Source organism: Gadus chalcogrammus, chromosome 18 (assembly GCF_026213295.1).
Source record: "Gadus chalcogrammus isolate NIFS_2021 chromosome 18, NIFS_Gcha_1.0, whole genome shotgun sequence".
NCBI lineage: Eukaryota > Metazoa > Chordata > Actinopteri > Gadiformes > Gadidae > Gadus > Gadus chalcogrammus.
The window spans coordinates 7,382,191-7,400,194 of record NC_079429.1 but is presented as its reverse complement, the minus strand read 5'-3'; the positions used below and the strand labels follow the sequence as shown (position 1 = coordinate 7,400,194).

The 18,004-nt window shown below is 49.4% G+C and overlaps 3 protein-coding genes across 3 annotated transcripts in view; 1 reads left to right on the top strand and 2 right to left on the bottom strand.

Annotated features, from left to right (window-relative positions):
- The first annotated feature begins 1,947 nt into the window (after positions 1-1,947).
- Positions 1,948-14,266, top strand: LOC130371218 (sarcoplasmic/endoplasmic reticulum calcium ATPase 1). The gene is made up of 23 exons (XM_056576921.1): positions 1,948-2,213; positions 3,508-3,525; positions 3,776-3,858; positions 4,918-5,022; positions 5,432-5,570; positions 6,709-6,789; positions 6,939-7,024; positions 7,332-7,629; positions 7,730-7,896; positions 8,171-8,259; positions 8,450-8,552; positions 8,833-8,964; positions 9,372-9,488; positions 9,668-9,886; positions 10,009-10,120; positions 10,302-10,525; positions 10,756-10,976; positions 11,644-11,846; positions 12,161-12,246; positions 12,564-12,697; positions 13,109-13,226; positions 13,604-13,721; positions 14,042-14,266. Exons 1-23 carry the CDS (start codon positions 2,096-2,098, stop codon positions 14,059-14,061), a joined length of 2,991 nt encoding a protein of 996 aa, XP_056432896.1. The 5' UTR covers positions 1,948-2,095; the 3' UTR covers positions 14,062-14,266.
- Positions 14,092-17,625, bottom strand: LOC130371229 (sulfotransferase 1C2-like). Its single transcript, XM_056576935.1, has 7 exons — positions 17,429-17,625; positions 16,159-16,287; positions 15,829-15,926; positions 15,574-15,700; positions 15,137-15,231; positions 14,841-15,021; positions 14,092-14,728 (listed from the first exon to the last, which is right to left on the bottom strand). Exons 1-7 carry the CDS (start codon positions 17,613-17,615, stop codon positions 14,616-14,618), a joined length of 930 nt encoding a protein of 309 aa, XP_056432910.1. The 5' UTR covers positions 17,616-17,625; the 3' UTR covers positions 14,092-14,615.
- A 31-nt stretch (positions 17,626-17,656) lies between these two features.
- Positions 17,657-18,004, bottom strand: part of LOC130371225 (sulfotransferase 1C1-like) — a 5,642-nt gene continuing 5,294 nt past the window's right edge. The window contains exon 7 of the mRNA XM_056576929.1: positions 17,657-18,004. This exon is cut by the window's right edge and continues 273 nt beyond it. The gene's annotated coding sequence lies outside the window, so the exon portion shown is untranslated.

Here is an 18,004-nt window from a genome sequence, read left to right as displayed (position 1 = left end):
GGCCACTAGCTTGTATGTGTCCCGGTAGTTTGGTGGTAGTCACCTCATCTGTGGCCACTCAGTATGCTTAACAATTATTAGATGACATTCACCCATTTACTGTATACCAAAATTCATAGACAACCATGCATGGCAACCGGCAGCTAGCCGGAAGCAGTTAGGGTTATGTGTCTTGCTCAGGGACAACTCAACATAAGAGATGGGATCAAACTAGCAACCTTAAATTTTTCAGACACAAATAATATGTTCCATAATTTCACATTCAAGTTTAGTGGATTGTTATTTGCGTATCCGTTAACAGTAACAGTACCATTCTAAAAGGGCTTCAAAGGCCGTCATAGCCCCCCAAAGAGTAAGGAAAACATTTTAATGAAGGAGGAATGCAGTAAGAGGGATCCCTCCTTCTAGGGACAGTTCAAATTGCAATGGAGCCATTATTGACATACTGAAAAACAAGCACAACTGTTTAGGTAAATAATGGGTTCAATAGTGTTGAAAAAAGCAGAATATTATTATTGACACTACAATACGGTATGTAAATCTGTAGATATAAATAGAACTAAAACATAATGTCCAGTGTATCTTGTGTTTCTCATCACAAGGTGAACACAGCAGCACGTCCCATGTGTGCTTGGGATGGGGATGGGATGGTGTTGTCGTGGAAACGCTCTGCTGCCTACCTACACGTGCAGGACAGGAGTTGGCAATCAAACGAGAAAGGTGTGATATTGACATCATCAAATGAGCAGAACACAAGATAAGCCACTTGTTAACCGGCTCTATTCTGAAGTACAAGTTGGTGTCAGATGAGATGGCTCTCTGCCTCCACCACTGCCTCATCAACAAAGGAAATACAGTGTGATTCCCCCCTCGCTCTCGCTCTCGCTCTCTCGCTCTCTCTCTCTGTCTCTCTCTCTCTCTCTCTCTCTCTCTCTCTCTCTCTCTCTCTAAGTAGCTACAGGGTGACAAGTTCTTAATGGCCTGACTCTCATTCCTCTCCTCTCCTCCTGTTCGCTCCATTCCCCCTCGCATCGCACCATCACTTACCGCCTCTCCAACCTTTCATTCTCCTCCTCTCCTCCTCCTCTCACACCAGTCCTAACCTCCCCTCCTCCTCCCCTCCTCCTCCTCTCCTCCTCCTCCTCTCAGACCAGTCCCAACCCCTTCTCCTCCAGTCCTTACCATCGCCCTGTCTCCTCTCCTATCAGCACTAAGTAGCGTTTCTAATAGCTTTGGGATCCCACTTCCTGTGAGTTAGGACGTGGGTCTCCTGGTGTTAAGGGGCAAGGTGACCTGCAGGACTGCACACACTGACTCTCTGGCTCAGGCCATCTGATCATGTAGAACAGCCTGGCTCCTATTCTCTCTCTGACCATCTCGCACACTTCCTCAGGAGTGGCCACTCCACCCCCTCCTCTCCCTCAAACTTCTGTCTCTTTCTCTCTCTCTCTCTCTCTCTCTCTCTCTCTCTCTCTCTCTCTCTCTCTCTCTCTCCCCCCCTCCCTCTCCCTCCCTCTCCCTCCCTCTCCCTCCCTCTCCCTTGCTCTCTCTCTATCCCCCCCCTCACCTTCTCCTTATTCCACTGACCATGCATGTTCCAAAAACAGATCTAATTTTCATCCACGCCGTCGCCCCCGCCCCCTCCTTCTCCTCTTCCCCCCCCAGACCCTGACCTCCCCCAACCCCCCCCCCCCCCCCCCCCTGACCCCCAAACCCCCTCCCCACCTCACCCCCCTCCCTGCCCCTCACCCCCTGTCCCAACGCAGGCCCATGTTCTCAGTTTCTGCCCTAGTGCCCCCCCCCCCCAGCCCACCACCCCCCTATGTCTCCCATGCTGGTATGTTGCCGGTGGTGGGGGGGGGGGGTGGGGGGTGGGCGGACCCTCCAGGCGGTCCTCCCCCAGTGACACCAACCCCTAGTAGTACTTAAGGGGTATATAACCTGCAGCTGGCATCAACCAAATCGCTCTTTCTATTCGTCCAGCACAGTGGAGGGTGCCACGCTATAAAGGAAAGGGTGGAGGACCAAGGGCACAGCAAAGAGACCAGAGCAGCAGAGGAGCAAGGATAGACAACAGCTTTCTCGTCTATCCACCATGGAGAACGCACACGCCAAGACCCCGGCCGAGTGCCTCACCTTCTTCAGTTCGAATGAGGTTACCGGCCTGACCCCAGACCAGTTCAAGAAGAACTTGGCCAAGTTTGGCCACAACGGTGAGGCGGCTAAGCATGGTGTTTGGGGGGAGGGGGGGGGGGGGGGGGTTGGGGTGGAGGAAGGGGGAGAGGGGGGTGGGTGTGCACGAGGAGAGGAGATAGGTGGAGGTGTTGGTGGACAAGGAACAAGAGAAAGAAACGGATAGGCCTGGAGTTGTTGGTTGTCGTGGTGCAGCGGGACATTCAACACAGTTGAAGCTCACGCTGCGGTGGTTTCATCAGGGCTAACTCCTCTAGGAAGAGGAGGCGCTAGGGGGCAGGAGGTGTCAGAGGCAGGAAGTACAAGAGGAGCGAGCAGGAGGGGCATGACAAGCCGGCAGGAATCGGGGTTGGGTGGGAGGGTAGGAGGTTCTCGGGAACAGGAGGAGGAGCAGGAGCAGGAGGTGCTGGAGGAGCTAGCAACTGGTGTTGGTAGCGGGAGGAGCTGCAGGAGGTGCGCGGAGAGCTAGCAGGAGAGAGGCGTTTTTAGCAGCGCGTCCAGCAGCTGGTCTGGGTGCAGATACCTCCAGCAGCTTTGAGAATCTATTTAAGGACGAACAGAGAAGACGAGCAGAGAGCGGAACAGCTGATGGCTCAAGAAGCTTCACGGGTGAAGAGGGAGGGAGGGAGGGAGGGAGGGAGGGAGGCGGGCCTAGTGGGGAGCAGGATCGTTTTAGGGCAGCCAATCACATCAGAGCTCCTTAGATGGCCGACATGCTGGCGATGTGGGGTGCCGCAGTGGATCGATAGCTGGCTATCCCGCTCTGAGCTACGCGAAAGGCCTTGTGACGCAATGACATGAAACATTTAGCGGTAACTACACTGCTTTGGTAGCATGGTGTGCACTATCACAATGTGGTAACATCACTGTGGTCACAGGGTGTTCGCTATTACAATGGAGTCCCTTCACTGTGGTAGAATAGTGTCTTCCATCACAACATGCATGGTCTTAATGCAGAAGGGCAGCTGATTTCCTCTTCATGTCAGATGGATCCTTGAGGTAGCCCAGGGTCTTTCATGCTTAAGCGTTGGCATGTCTATGCTCATTGTGCAGCTACATTCTGTTTCAGTTCCATGTAAACACACGGAATGAGTTTAAAATCACTCAACGATTCATCAGACAATTGTACCCTTTTCAACACACATCAGGAACCATTGAGAAACTGATTGTACTTAGAGGTGCTAATGTGTGGTTAGGAATTTACAATGACTTTATCTTTGTGTATATATATATATAAATATATACAACATATGCTAACTTGTTTCTTTCTCTCTCTCTCGCTCCCGCTCTCTCTCTTTCTTCATCGGACAACAGAGCTTCCCGCTGAGGAGGGTAAGTCTTAATTGTCATCACTTGGAAAATATACACAGATACACAGAAAACTACATAGACAAGGAGGCATACCCACAGACATGCTCAGATTGTCAGACAGAGACAGACCTTTCATACCACTTGATGAACAGATTCTAATCTATCCTGTCCGATGCACACACACACACTTAGACCTCTCTCTGTATCTTATACTCTGCTATCCCCATGGTGACCTGTATTGTAACCACGGTAACCCCTCCTCCTCCTTAAGGTAAGAGCGTCTGGGAGCTCATCTATGAGCAGTTTGAGGACCTCCTGGTCAGGATCCTGCTGCTGGCTGCCTGCATTTCATTCGTGAGTACAGGTTCCTCCCGTGCCCCTTCTCTGATCACCGACCTGAACACTCAAGACTCAACCCTCTCTTTTAGACACTCAGCACGATGAAGGCAGTTTGTTCAAACAGTCTCTGCAGGATATCTGCTGTCAAGCACCACCCCCCCCCCCCCCCCCCCCCCACACACACACACACACAAACACACACACGCCTGTCCTTGCTGTCATGTCAAGCTGTCAAACAACATCTTAGAATCCTCACACACACACACACACACACACACACACACACACACACACACACACACACACACACACACTCACACTCACACTCACACACACACTCTCACATACCCATGGTGTTTAGAAGCGTGGTAAGGTGGGGGTGGGTGTGGGTAAGAGGTGTATTAATTTCAGCACGGCCTGAAATGGCAGCTGTAAGCTTGGCCTTAGAAGGAGAACGCCCAGGCAGGGGGTCAGGGGCTTTGTGGGGGACTGCAGGGTGGAGTCGGTGGGCAGTAGGGTAGAGGGGGGGGGGGGGGGGTGGGGGGGCTGCAGGGTGGAGGTGGGGGGCTATAGGGTGGTGGGGGGATCCAGGGCGGAGGTGGATGGTGGGGGTGTAGGGTGGAGCTGGTGGTGGGCTATAGGATTTGAGGTGGGGGGTGTAGGGTGGTGGGGGGGGGGGGTGGAGGTGGAGGGTTGCGGGGGGCTTTAAGGGGGTGACATACTATTTTAAGAAAGGCCTCTTGCAGGAGATGGAAACCCAATCCTCGCAGAAAGGTCAGGGGTCAGGACAGGAGGGGTGGAAGGAGTCTTGCGGAGGCTTGTGGCTAATATTTAGGGGGCTTACGCAATCAGTCGGTAGTTTATGGAGGCAGTATCATGTTTTTAATGTGGGGTCTTCTGACAGCAACAGCAATAACTCGTGGACCTCAGAACACCTCCGTCATGTTCTAACCCCCCCCAATCCTGACCTTCCTTACCCCCTATAGAGAGAGAGAGCATGTCGACACACACACTCACACTCACACCCAGGCCATCACTGTTGTCCTGTGTTCTAATGGGCCGATCTTCCTCCAGGTGCTGGCCTGGTTTGAGGAAGGCGAGGAGACCGTCACCGCCTTCGTGGAGCCCTTTGTCATCCTCCTCATCCTCATCGCTAACGCCATTGTCGGCGTGTGGCAGGTGGGTCACGTGACTATCACTGTCACATGACATATGAACACACTAAAACACCAGCGATGAAACGTCACTAACATGTGATGTTGCTTTCAAATCATCAACAACAACAACAGGCGGCAGATAGACATGTGAAATATCCCAACACGTGTCCGCACACCAGTAGTTCCTCAGAGTACACTCAGTTTACACGCAGTAGTAGAGTAGTAAAGAGGAAATCTTAGTAAAGAGGAAATCTTAGTTCAGATCAATTTGCTGTGTTCAGGAAATGAAGCCCATTCACTAAACATATGTTATGTTTGCATATGTCTCTCAACAACATATGTAGAGTCTCAAACGCTGGCTGCCAGGATCTCTGCTGCTTTACGCTCCGTTGCTTAGCCCTGTGTGTGTGTGTGTGTGTGTGTGTCTGCAGGAACGTAATGCTGAGGACGCTATTGAGGCCCTGAAGGAGTATGAGCCCGAGATGGGCAAGGTGTACCGCTCCGACAGGAAGAGCGTGCAGATGATCAAGGCCAGAGAGATCGTCCCCGGTGACATCGTTGAGGTGTCAGGTAAGACCTGCTGCTCCTCTTGCTCCTGAGAACACCAGGTCCTCGCAAGGTTCTCCGGGAAGCTCACGCATCACTAAAGAATAATATAATATCTTTAGTTGAAATGTTCAAACTTTAGTTGGGGCCATAATCGCAGTTTCAGTCTCAAAGGGCTTCACAGGCCACATAATATGAAACCTCCTAACCATAAAACCTCTAAAGGTCAAGGAGAACCCCCCCCCCCTTATTATCAAACCTTTAGAAGGAACACAGAAGCCCTGCCAAGGACATGTAGGAGTGCAATGGGTGCCATGATGGGGTTTCCTCTGCAATATTTGATCTTCTCAAACCGTTGGGTCGAACCATAAAGATCTTCTAGATAAACTCAAGATAATATCTGAATACACTAGATAAAGATCTTCTAGATAAACTCATCGTGATCCCCGTCCTTATCAGTTAGAAACAAACAGCATCTTATAGAGAACAGAGGGAACATATGAGATGTCTGTTAAAGGCTTCAGTCCGGTTGCTGTCCAGTCTGACCTTCAGACGGCCTGTGAAGGTCACGCAACGGTTCAAAGAGCCGAGAGAAGCGCATCCGTCACCGAGCCGCTAAGACTTTGGCTGCAAATAAAGTGTTGTGAAACGCTCTGTAAGTCAAGATGTTTGTGTCCTTTGGACAGGAAGTCTATAAAAGGAAGTGGTGGCGAGAGCACTTGCTGAGTGAAGGAAAACAATATCTTGAGTATAAATACCCCCAGCGGCCCCTCCCTTCTCAGCCACTCGTGTCCATTTATCAACTTCCACCTGTTGTCCCTCGTTCCCCGCTAGCACCGCCCCTTCACTCTCGCTTGATTGGCTGCCACACGTGTCAGTAGGGGCGCCACCCTGCTCTGGAATCCCGGGGTTCACTTTCAAAGCAAAAGATTTATTTTAGTGGTTTCTAAAGTAAAATAAATAAATAAGAGTACCCCTTCAGAAATATCCCTGAATAACTTCTTCCTGATTGGGAATAATAACTATTTCAAATACATTGTAATGTTTTATAGTGATATAATGAAAAAAGAAAAGAAAAGTTTAGCAGAAAATGTAATAATTTTGCAGAGCTACTGAATGAATGCGTTTTAATATTTCTGAATTTGCCGTCCCTCTCCTCCAGTTGGTGACAAGGTCCCCGCTGATATCAGGCTCGTGTGCATCAAGTCCACCACCCTGCGTGTTGACCAGTCCATCCTCACCGGTAGGTCCCCTAAACCCAGATCAGAACCTGCCTGTCCACCCGTCCGTTCAGACCACACTCTTCAATGGGTCACAGAGAGACTCTGGTTTATCTGTGGTTGTTTATCTGTGGTTGTTTACCTCTGGTTGTTTACCTGTGTTTCCCCTCAGGTGAGTCCGTCAGTGTGATCAAGCACACAGAGGCCGTCCCCGACCTGAGAGCTGTCAACCAGGACAAGAAGAACATGCTTTTCTCTGTAAGCAACGCTCCCCACATCCACAACAATACATAATGGTTAAAGTATGTTTATATTCACCAGTAAGAAACCAGAGGGATAAAAAAATGTATTACACAGAGGGCAAAATGAGACCTACTTAAAAAGAGCAAATCCCCTTCCAATTGACATACGTGTATAGAATGTGTTCCAACTAGTATTGTTACGATGGAGAAGAGAGGGAACTCCTGAGTCCTTCTGTTCCCCGGGTCATAATGATGGAAGAACCTTCAAACTGCTGGCATCTCTCAGGGCCGCTCTCACCCTCCTCCTCCCGGTTCCTCCTCAGGGCACCAACATCGCCGCCGGCAAGGCTATCGGCATTGCCGTGTACACCGGTGTGAGCACTGAGATCGGTAAAATCCGTGACCAGATGGCCGCCACCGAGCAGGAGAAGACCCCCCTCCAGGCCAAGCTTGACGAGTTCGGCGAGCAGCTGTCCAAGGTCATCACCCTCATTTGCATCGCCGTGTGGGCCATCAACATCGGCCACTTCAACGACCCCGTCCACGGAGGCTCCTGGATCCGCGGTGCCGTCTACTACTTCAAGATCGCTGTGGCTCTGGCCGTGGCCGCCATCCCCGAGGGTGAGCCCCCCCCCCCGCCCTCCGCTGTGTCCAGAACGCCCACCACCCTGTGAAGGACCAGCTGTCTGATCACCTCCCTTCTCGTTGCTCTCCTCCCCAGGTCTGCCCGCCGTCATCACCACCTGCCTCGCTCTGGGAACCCGCCGCATGGCCAAGAAGAACGCCATCGTCAGGTCCCTGCCCTCCGTGGAGACTCTTGGCTGCACCTCTGTCATCTGCTCCGACAAGACCGGCACCCTCACCACCAACCAGATGTGTGTGACCAAGGTGGGTGCCGCTGTTCAGACCGGCCGGTAACGGTGAGACCAGGAAACCCCCCGTGGGTGTCATAAAGGGTACTTAGTCTCGGTCATGCAGCTGCTTTGAATTCTTGAGAAATTAGAACATTCCCTTTTGGGTTCTGGAGAGATAAATAAGAGTGTTCTCTTTTTGGGTTCTGTGGAGACTTTGGATTACCACACATCTAAAGTCTGGTGGTAGACGAGCTCAAATCTGTTGGTTTCTGGAGAACTAAAAACTTGATGTGCTCTTCAACTCACAGATGTTCATCATCAAGAGCGTTGAGGGCGATAACGTCAACCTTGATGCCTTCGACATCTCTGGATCCAAGTACACACCCGAGGGCGAAGTGTAAGTTCCACGGCCCCAGTGAAATTGTCGTCGCCGTGATGTTGCAGATGTTGTCATAGTGGTGATTGAAATGCTGTCATGGTGATGTTGGATACGTTTCTGTGATGTTTGACTTCTTGTCACATTGATGTTTTTTACATGTCACGGTGAGGTACTGTCATTGATCTTATATCCCCCCCCCCCCCTCCAGCTCCCAGGGTGGCGCCAAAACCAACTGCAGTGCCCACGATGGCCTGGTGGAGCTGTCCACCATCTGCGCTCTCTGCAACGACTCCTCTCTGGATTACAACGAGGTAACCAGTTCCCCCCGAAACCTCTCAGACCTAATCTCAGACTACACCACCACCAACATCTCAGACTACACCAACACCAACATCCCAGACTACATCTCAGACTACACCACCACCAACACCACCACCAATTCTCAAACTATATCTAACACTACACCACCAACATCTCAGACTACTAGACACAATATAAAAATATGTTCAATTTGTGACAGTGTTTGAAGTTTTGACCTGATAGAAGGAGGTGGTGTTCTAATGTGGTTGTGCTCTCCTCTCTGTTCTCCAGTCTAAGAAGATCTTTGAGAAGGTCGGTGAGGCCACTGAGACTGCCCTGTGCTGCCTGGTTGAGAAGATGAACGTGTTCAACTCCAACGTGAAGAACCTGTCCTTTATCGAGCGGGCCAACGCCTGCTGCACCGTACGTAACATCATCTACTTTGTCATTATCATCATTACCCCTCATCTGCTACAGGGAGAGTTTTTCAGATTATAATCTGTTAGATGTTAGTCTTGTAATGTTCTGCACCTGAACTGGGTCACAATCATTCTTCTAGTAATCTCTAGGTAACCCATATCAGAGCCCGTGCTGTCAGTAGCAGAGCTAAGAGGGGGCGGGGGGGCATAATCATCTGGTCTTGGTAAAAACGATTTGGTCTATGAATCAAGGCAAAAGGATAAAGGATTTAACAAGATTACTCCCAGACGGGAAATTCCGGTCTGAGAAAAGTAGTTTTACTCAATGCATGACATTGAAATGTAACTAAAATCTGGTCAGTTTAATCACAAATTGGCTAACCAGCATTTGGTGTCGTTTGGTTTGATCAGGTGGTCAAGCAGCTGATGACAAAGAAATTCACCCTGGAGTTCTCCCGTGACCGGAAGTCAATGTCCGTGTACTGCACACCCGGCAAGGGAGACGGTGGCGCCAAGATGTTCGTTAAGGTGAGCTTTCAGAATACAATATAGAAAAGTTCAATCACTAATGCATCTTGTTAAAAGACATTTGACATCAGTGTTCTAACAGTCAAAAGCAACAACAACAGCATGAAAAATAACCCATGATTATTTGTTAAAACGCTGGTGGTTAAGTGCGTTTCCATGTCTCTTCATCACTCCAATAGGGTGCTCCAGAGGGTGTGATTGACAGATGCACATACGTTAGAATCGGAACAACCCGCGTGCCCCTGACCGACGCCATCAAGGACAAGATCCTGGCCGTGATCAAGGACTGGGGAACCGGTCGCGATACCCTGCGTTGCCTGGCCCTGGCCACATGCGACAACCCCTTGAAGCCCGAGGAGATGAAGCTGGAGGACTCTACCAAGTTCGCCGATTACGAGGTGAGAGGCGTCCACGCACACACACACATTCATACACACATGCACGTGCACACCCATGAGAAGAGGACGCGTGGAAGCCAGCTTCTAACTCAGGCTCTTCCGTCCGCTTCCCCCCCGCCCAGTGTGACCTGACCTTCGTCGGATGCGTTGGCATGCTGGATCCCCCCCGCAAGGAGGTCAGTGGCTCCATCCAACTGTGCAGAGATGCTGGAATCCGTGTCATCATGATCACCGGTAAGTCACTGTTACCTCCGATCTCCTCCACTTAGATCCAATAAGAGCCACTTAGATCCACTTAGATCCGATAAGATTCACTTAGATCCAATAAGAGCAACTTAGATCCAATAAGATCCACTTAGATCTGGCGCCTACCTGCTCTTCGCCGTGCCCTGACTCTCTCGCTCCTCCCCGTCAGGCGACAACAAGGGAACCGCCATCGCCATCTGCCGTCGTATTGGCATCTTCACCGAGGATGAGGATGTGACCGGAAAGGCCTACACCGGCCGCGAGTTTGACGACCTGCCCATCTCTGAGCAAGCCGAGGCCGTGGTCAGAGCCAGCTGCTTCGCCCGCGTGGAGCCCTCCCACAAGTCCAAGATTGTTGAGTTCCTCCAGGCTCACGATGACATCACCGCCATGGTGAGCACCTGCCATCAGTCGATGCGTAAAAATGACATCTTCCACCTTCAGTTGCTCCCTTGCTAGTCGCTGAAGGATGAGGTGCGATGTTGGGGGCAACTTTGGCCAACGTTCCACGGTTGGGTGTCAGAACCTGAGGAACAAGTGTTGGTTGTGTGAGGTGGTCCACTGTTGATAACCCTGTTGTCCTCTTCTTCCTCCCACACCACCTCCATCACCTCCTCCTCCAGACCGGTGATGGTGTGAACGATGCCCCCGCCCTGAAGAAGGCGGAGATCGGTATCGCCATGGGCTCTGGCACCGCCGTTGCCAAGTCTGCCTCTGAGATGGTCCTCGCTGACGACAACTTCTCCTCCATTGTGGCCGCCGTTGAGGAGGGCCGCGCTATCTACAACAACATGAAGCAGTTCATCCGCTACCTCATCTCCTCCAACGTTGGTGAGGTCGTCTGGTGAGTGGCCATTATGGAAACTAGCTGTTCTACACGCTAGCCCACCAGCCTCCACTCGATGTCTCCAAGTTAACCCTGGTCTCTGTCTGTCCAGTATATTAGCTACTGGCTAATCCTGGTCTCTGTCCCTCAAATATATTAGCTACAGGCTAACCCTGGTCTCTCCAGTATATTAGCTACAGGCTAACCCCTGTCTCTGTCTCTAGTAAATTAGCTACAGGCTAACCCTGGTCGCTGACTCTCTACAGTATAATAGCTACAGGCTAATCCTGGTCGCTGTCAGTCCAGTATATTAGCTACAGGCTAACCCTGGTCTCTCCAGTATATTAGCTACATGCTAACCCGGGTCACTGTCAGTCCAGTATATTAGCTACAGGCTAACCCTGGTCTCTCCAGTATATTAGCTACAGGCTAACCCTGGTCGCTGTCAGTCCAGTATATTAGCTACAGGCTAACCCTGGTCGCTGTCAGTATATTAGCTACAGGGTAACCCTGGTCTCTCCAGTATATTAGCTATAGGCTAACCCTGGTCGCTGTCGGTCCATTATATTAGCTACAGGCTAACCCTGGTCGCTGTCAGTCCAGTATATTAGCTACAGACTAACCCTGGTCGCTGTCAGTCCAGTATATTAGCTACAGGCTAACCCTGCTCTCTGTCTCTCCACAGTATCTTCCTGACAGCTGCCCTCGGTCTCCCCGAGGCCCTGATCCCCGTCCAGCTTCTGTGGGTCAACCTGGTGACTGACGGTCTGCCCGCCACCGCTCTGGGCTTCAACCCCCCCGACCTGGACATCATGGACAGAGCCCCCCGTTCCCCCAAAGAGCCCCTGATCTCCGGATGGCTGTTCTTCAGATATATGGCTATTGGCGGTGAGTAGGGTCACACACAGTCCTCAGCCCAGCCAGTAGGGGCACCAGGTTCAACCAATCCAAACACTTGAATTTATTGTTCTTCTTGTCTTGACACACACTGCTCAGAAGTAAAATCACGGGAATTGTGTTTGGTTAGAACAGACATGTGATGATAGGTACTCATGACCTTCTCTCAGCCTCCTTTCCTCTGAACCATGTTAAAAAAATCTTTCTGTCTTCACCCCCTCTGGGGGTCGTTGCAAGTCAGTGCAGCCAAAGTCAGTGGTGCGACTTCACTGTTGTAATCAGGATTTGCGGGCTTCCCCCTGTAGCATATGTTGGTGCCGCTACCGTTGGCGCTGCTGGTTGGTGGTTCATCTACGATGTCACCGGCCCCGGACTCTCTTACTACCAGCTGGTCAGTACTTCCTGTCTGTCTTTCATAATTTCCTGTCTGTCAGCCTTTCCATCCCCCAATAGTCTGTCTGCCAGCACTACCTGTGTTTCTATTTGTCAGTTCTTCCTGTCTGTCTAATATTACTTCCTGTCAGTATATCTGTCGGTATGTCCTGTCCGTCTGTCTATATTTCCTGTCTGTCTGGCACCACCTCCTGTCCCTCCGTCGGTCTGTGTCTCTGTGTGTGTTTGTGTTTGTCTCTGTTAGTGTGTCTGACCGTCTGTTTCTCTGCCCAGCAAGTGCTAACCATATGTGTGTGTGTGTGTGTGTGTTTCTAGTCTCACTTCATGCAGTGCCACGACGAGAACCCCGACTTCGAGGGCATTAACTGCCACATCTTTGAGGCCTCTCACCCCATGACCATGGCCCTGTCTGTCCTTGTCACCATTGAGATGGCCAACGCCCTCAACAGGTACACACAAACACACACACACGCACACACACATAGACATGCACAAACACATAAAAACCCACACCTCCACACACACAGACACACACAAACACACCTACACAGGCATACACACACACACACACACACACACACACACACACACACACACACACACACACACACACACACACACACACACACACACACACACACACACACACACAAACACGCACACACACACACACACACACACACACACACACACACACACACACACACACACACACACACACACACACACAAATACACGCACTCACATAAACACAGGTACACACACAACCACTTAAACATATACACAAACACTTACAATAATTCTAACCTGTCTCTCTCTCTCTGTTTCTCTGTTTCTCTGTTTGTCTGTGTGTCTACCAGCTTGTCTGAGAACCAGTCTCTGCTGCGTATGCCCCCATGGAGCAACTTCTGGCTGCTGTCCGCCATGTCCCTGTCCATGTCCCTCCACTTCATGATCATCTACGTCGACCCCCTGCCCGTAAGTCACATGACCTCCTACCACGTCCCCTTCAATCTCCTCTCCTGTCATTCTCTCCTCTCCTCTCCTCTCGTTCTCTCCTCTTCTCTCCTCTGCTCTCGTACTCTCCTCTTCTCTCCTCTCCCCTCCCCTCTCCTCTCCTTCTCTCCTCTTCTCTCCTCTCTTCTCTTCCCATCCTCATATCCTAGATAGATAGATAGATAGATAGATAGATAGATAGATAGATAGATAGATAGATAGATAGATAGATAGATAGATAGATAGATAGATAGATATATGTTTGGATAATAAGATTGAAAGATAGTGAAGATAGGAAGATGGATAGAATGAGAGAGAGGCAGATAGAACTGTTGTCTGATGGCGTGTCCCTTCTCCAGATGATCTTCAAGATGACCCCTCTGAGTATGGAACAGTGGTTGATGGTGCTCAAGCTCTCCTTCCCTGTCATCCTCATTGATGAAGTGCTCAAGTTTGTGGCCCGCAACTACATTGATCGTAAGTGGTCCCAAACACACACATATACACACACACACACACACTCACACACACGAACGCACACACACGAACACACACACACACAAAATATTATTATTATTATATTTATGAATGTTAATATTATATTTCATATGTGAAGCTAAAGCTGAAGCTGGATAACTAGCAAACCTATGCCATGGGCTTAACCGGAAGCTAGGCTACTGCTAGCAGCTATGGTAGCTCTCTGTGTTCGGGAGTGCTTGGCTCTGTGGTCAAGTGACTCAAGAGTGGAGCTTCAATCAGTTCAACCTGGTTCTAACTTTGCATCACTGTGTACCTAGTGGGCCCCAACGCGAAGTAGAAGAAAACTTCAAAAGAAAGAAGAGAATAGGATGAAGGAAAGCTGATGAAGAGAGGCGGAGGAAGACCATCAGAAGAAAAAATAAAAACAATAAAAATAAATTAAATCGATGAAATCAATTTTAGCCCATTAAATACTCAAATATTTAATATTTTATTCTCAGAAAAAAAGTATGTAATAAAAGTGATTTTTTGTTAAAGTTGGATATCCTTGACTCCTGTGTTTTTGTGTATATCTGCCATCGTCACTCTTTACTCACTCATTCACTGTGTCACTTACTCGCCCTATCATTCACTCACTCTATCACTCTGTCACTCAGTTTATCACTCACTATATTTCCCATTCATTCACAATTTCAGTCACTCACTTACTATCACTCTGTCACTCACTCACTGTATCACTCATTAACTATCACTTTCACTCACTCACTGTCAAACTCACTCTATCAGCCGGCCAAAGGACTTCAAATCAAAGTGTTTGGTTGCAAAGTAAATCTAATATAAAAACAGATGATGGGCTGAGGGTCGTCATGGTGACACTAGCAGGGGGTCCGGTCAGATGTTGATCCTGAAAGGGATGTTGCTGCCCTTCATCTGTATTTCATAGTCTTCATCAAACACCCTGGACTGCTCCTGGGTGAAGTGGTTGTTCCAGTCTCCGACCTCGCCTGGCAGGGAGAAGGAGAGACCACCAACTTAGGATAACACAGCAGATACCCTACCCTCATCATCATATCACATCTCATCTGCTAATAACACATCATATATCATCCGACAGACCTTTCCTCATGAAGGGGGAGATGGACTGGTCGAACACGGGCATGGGGATGAAGGTGTAGTTAACCATGGGGTTCTCCTTCATCGCCTTGAAGGAAGTCAGCTCCACGATGCGGCTGATGACATCATCAGGGAGGGACTTGCCTAGGTAGCTCATGATGCGCTCCACCTCACGCCGCGGGTTCTGACAAACAACACAACAACACACACTTCAACAGGAGGAGGGGGGGGGGGAGAAGACCAGGAGGAGAGAGGAGAGGAGCAAGAGAAGAGGATGTGGAGGTGAAGAAGGTACCTACCTCCTTCATGTCTTCGTAGAAGAGGTAGAGGATGTTGTTTTTCTCTCGTTCCTTCCAGTAACCTTTGACATGGTCGTACCAGGACCCCCACGCCACTGGGGGGTGGACCGTGAACACATCCACAGGTTATTAAGGAGCAGGTAGGGGTGAGACAGTAAAGAGACCGGTCAATAAGGAGCAGGTAGGGGTGAGACAGTAAAGAGACCGGTCATTAAGGAGCAGGTAGGGGTGAGACAGTAAAGAGACCGGTCATTAAGGAGAGAAAAGGGGTGAGACAGTACAGAGACAGGTGATCAAGAAGCAGATAGGGGCTAAACAGTACAGAGACAAGTGATTAAGAATCAGATAGGGGCTAAATAGTACAGAGACAAGTGATTAAGGAGCTGGTAGGGGTTAGACAGTTGAAACAGACCAATAATTTAGGAGTGGATTCTCACATTTTCCCTCCATGAACTTGGGGATGTAGGAGTCCCAGGGACCGGGCTCCGGCTGGGTCTGGTTCATGCGGTCGAAGTGGAAGTAGCTGACCAGGTTGTCCTTGGCGTTGCGAGCCACGTAGATGGTCTGGGTTCAGAGGAGCCAGAGGTGAGGAGGGGGTGAGGAACATCTCCCCTCCACAGGGAACATCTCCAAAAGGTGCATTCACAACCACCCCACAGCACACAGCGACAAAAAACCTCCCTTTACCTTACCTTGCATTTGTTCTTCCAGAAGCCCTGAGGGACCAGCTGGAAGGGAAGGTGGGTCTTAATGACCCTTGGGGGGGGCATCCCCTTGAGGAGTTCCAGACCTAGACCACATTATCATCATCATCATCATCATCATCATCATCATCATCATCATCATCATCATCATCAGCTCTCTACATGATGTCAGTACACAGAATGACACACATGAACAGACATGTAGTTGTACAGACAGACAGACAGACAGACTGTCAGCCATAAAGGTAGGCAGAGAGGTAGCTCTCAGACTGTAAGTGAGACAGACAGGTAGCTGAGAAGACACACACAGGCACAGACCTGAGGGACAATGAGGAGGAGAGAAATGCTCCAGGAAGGGCATCCTGACGGCAACGGGCGCGCGCCGGCAGACCTCCTGGTCTCCTTCGTTGAGAAGCAGGTCCACGATCTCCTGGGTCCACGTGGTGCCTACACACAATAATAGAAATACCCTAATTGTGTTTAATTATACATAAATATATATGTGTATATAAATATATATTCATACAATATTCTGTATATATTTTCCTCCAATATTTCTCTTTATTTATCCCTTGATACCTTCATACAATATATACAGAATATGGAGTCGCGATGACTGTTGTTACCGGTCACAACTGTAGATAACAAGTTATCGATAAAATCACGGTATCTTACACTGCTGTAAACGCAAGAAGCGGTCCAGTCTTGACATAAACAGTTCATACTATCACTCATGATCACATTGTCAGGGAGTGAGTTCCAATCAGCTACATTTCTTTGGCTCAAGATACAGGTTGTTAAAGGAAACTCTATTTCCACTTTTATTCAAACACAAACACAAATAGTTTTGCAGCCTCAACAAATACATATACAAATGGAAATACTGGGCTCTATGCACATCGCTAGAGCCTAGTCAGTGTATATTCATAAACAACATATCTTTTGTAAACGATTCACAGGTTGCATTATAATGTAGTCTCCACTGTGTCTGTCTGTCATGTGAGTGGAAGCTGGTCATGTGACCGCCTCCAATAGCCAGAGTCAAACAGAAAGCAAAACTAACTTCAGGATTTTCGTTTTCTCTCCCTCCGCCCCTGATCCTGTCGTGATTCAGCACATCTATTCACACTGTTGTGCAATACATTGTTTACTCAGTATTACATATCAGTACACAGACCTTAATGTTGTATTTCTAGGTCTGGGAATGAGCAGACAGCATGTAGAAAGAGTCAGGTCACGTATACTTGAGATATTATTGCATGTAACTCAGCTGTGGTCAGTTCATAGTTCGTATGTTGGGTGCGGAAAGATTGAAGAAGTCCCTGGATTTGTCTTTTGCCCTCTCACAAATGCCTTCTGCGAAGCCTTTATTCAGTCAAAGGCTAATGTTTACAACTTGTTTTTATTGAACCCCAAACCAGCAGTGAGTACAGAGTGTCTTCCTTCTTTATTTTGGCGATACATTTGAAGTCGTATATTTTATCAACCTTTATTCAACCTTGCTCGATTCAATGGCATGTTGCTTATGGCAATCTTTAGTTTAACCCTGTGTCCTGACAAGACTTGAGTGTGGTCTGTGATGCAATACCTGCTTTAGGGTAGGTGGCGATGAGCAGGTCCGAGGGGTGGGCCTCGAAGGCAGAGATACTGTCCCAGTTAGTGGCAATGTGGTTCCTGAGGGGGACCCCCTGGACTGAGATCAGGGGGAACCGGCTAATGGACCCCCCTGCCTCCTGGATGGAGCCAGAGTGCGAGACAACCCTCTTATCTGACATGGCTGCTCTGAAAGGAGTCTAGAGCTCTGTACAGACCGTCTGGGTCGGATCTCTCCTTCTGCAGTAGATCTCAATCTTGCCCCACAATGTCTCCTTCTAGCCCGTCCTATCCCTACAGCTCTGGGTGTTTCTTAGGTTCCAACGTGACCAGAAAGGGGCAGAGTTGTTCCTTTAGGTTGCAGGCAGAGCCCAGACAGGTAGAGTGGGGAGCAGTGGAAGGACCGTACGTATACCAGAACCTTCACAACACTTGGCAATAGTTTTGTACGTGTAATTATTTATAGCAGAGAGTCCGAGAGGGCGGGACAACATACACAGTCCACAAAGGAAACAAAAACAAAACAGCCACAGATGGAATGCATTACATCAATCACTGTACTATCACTCAT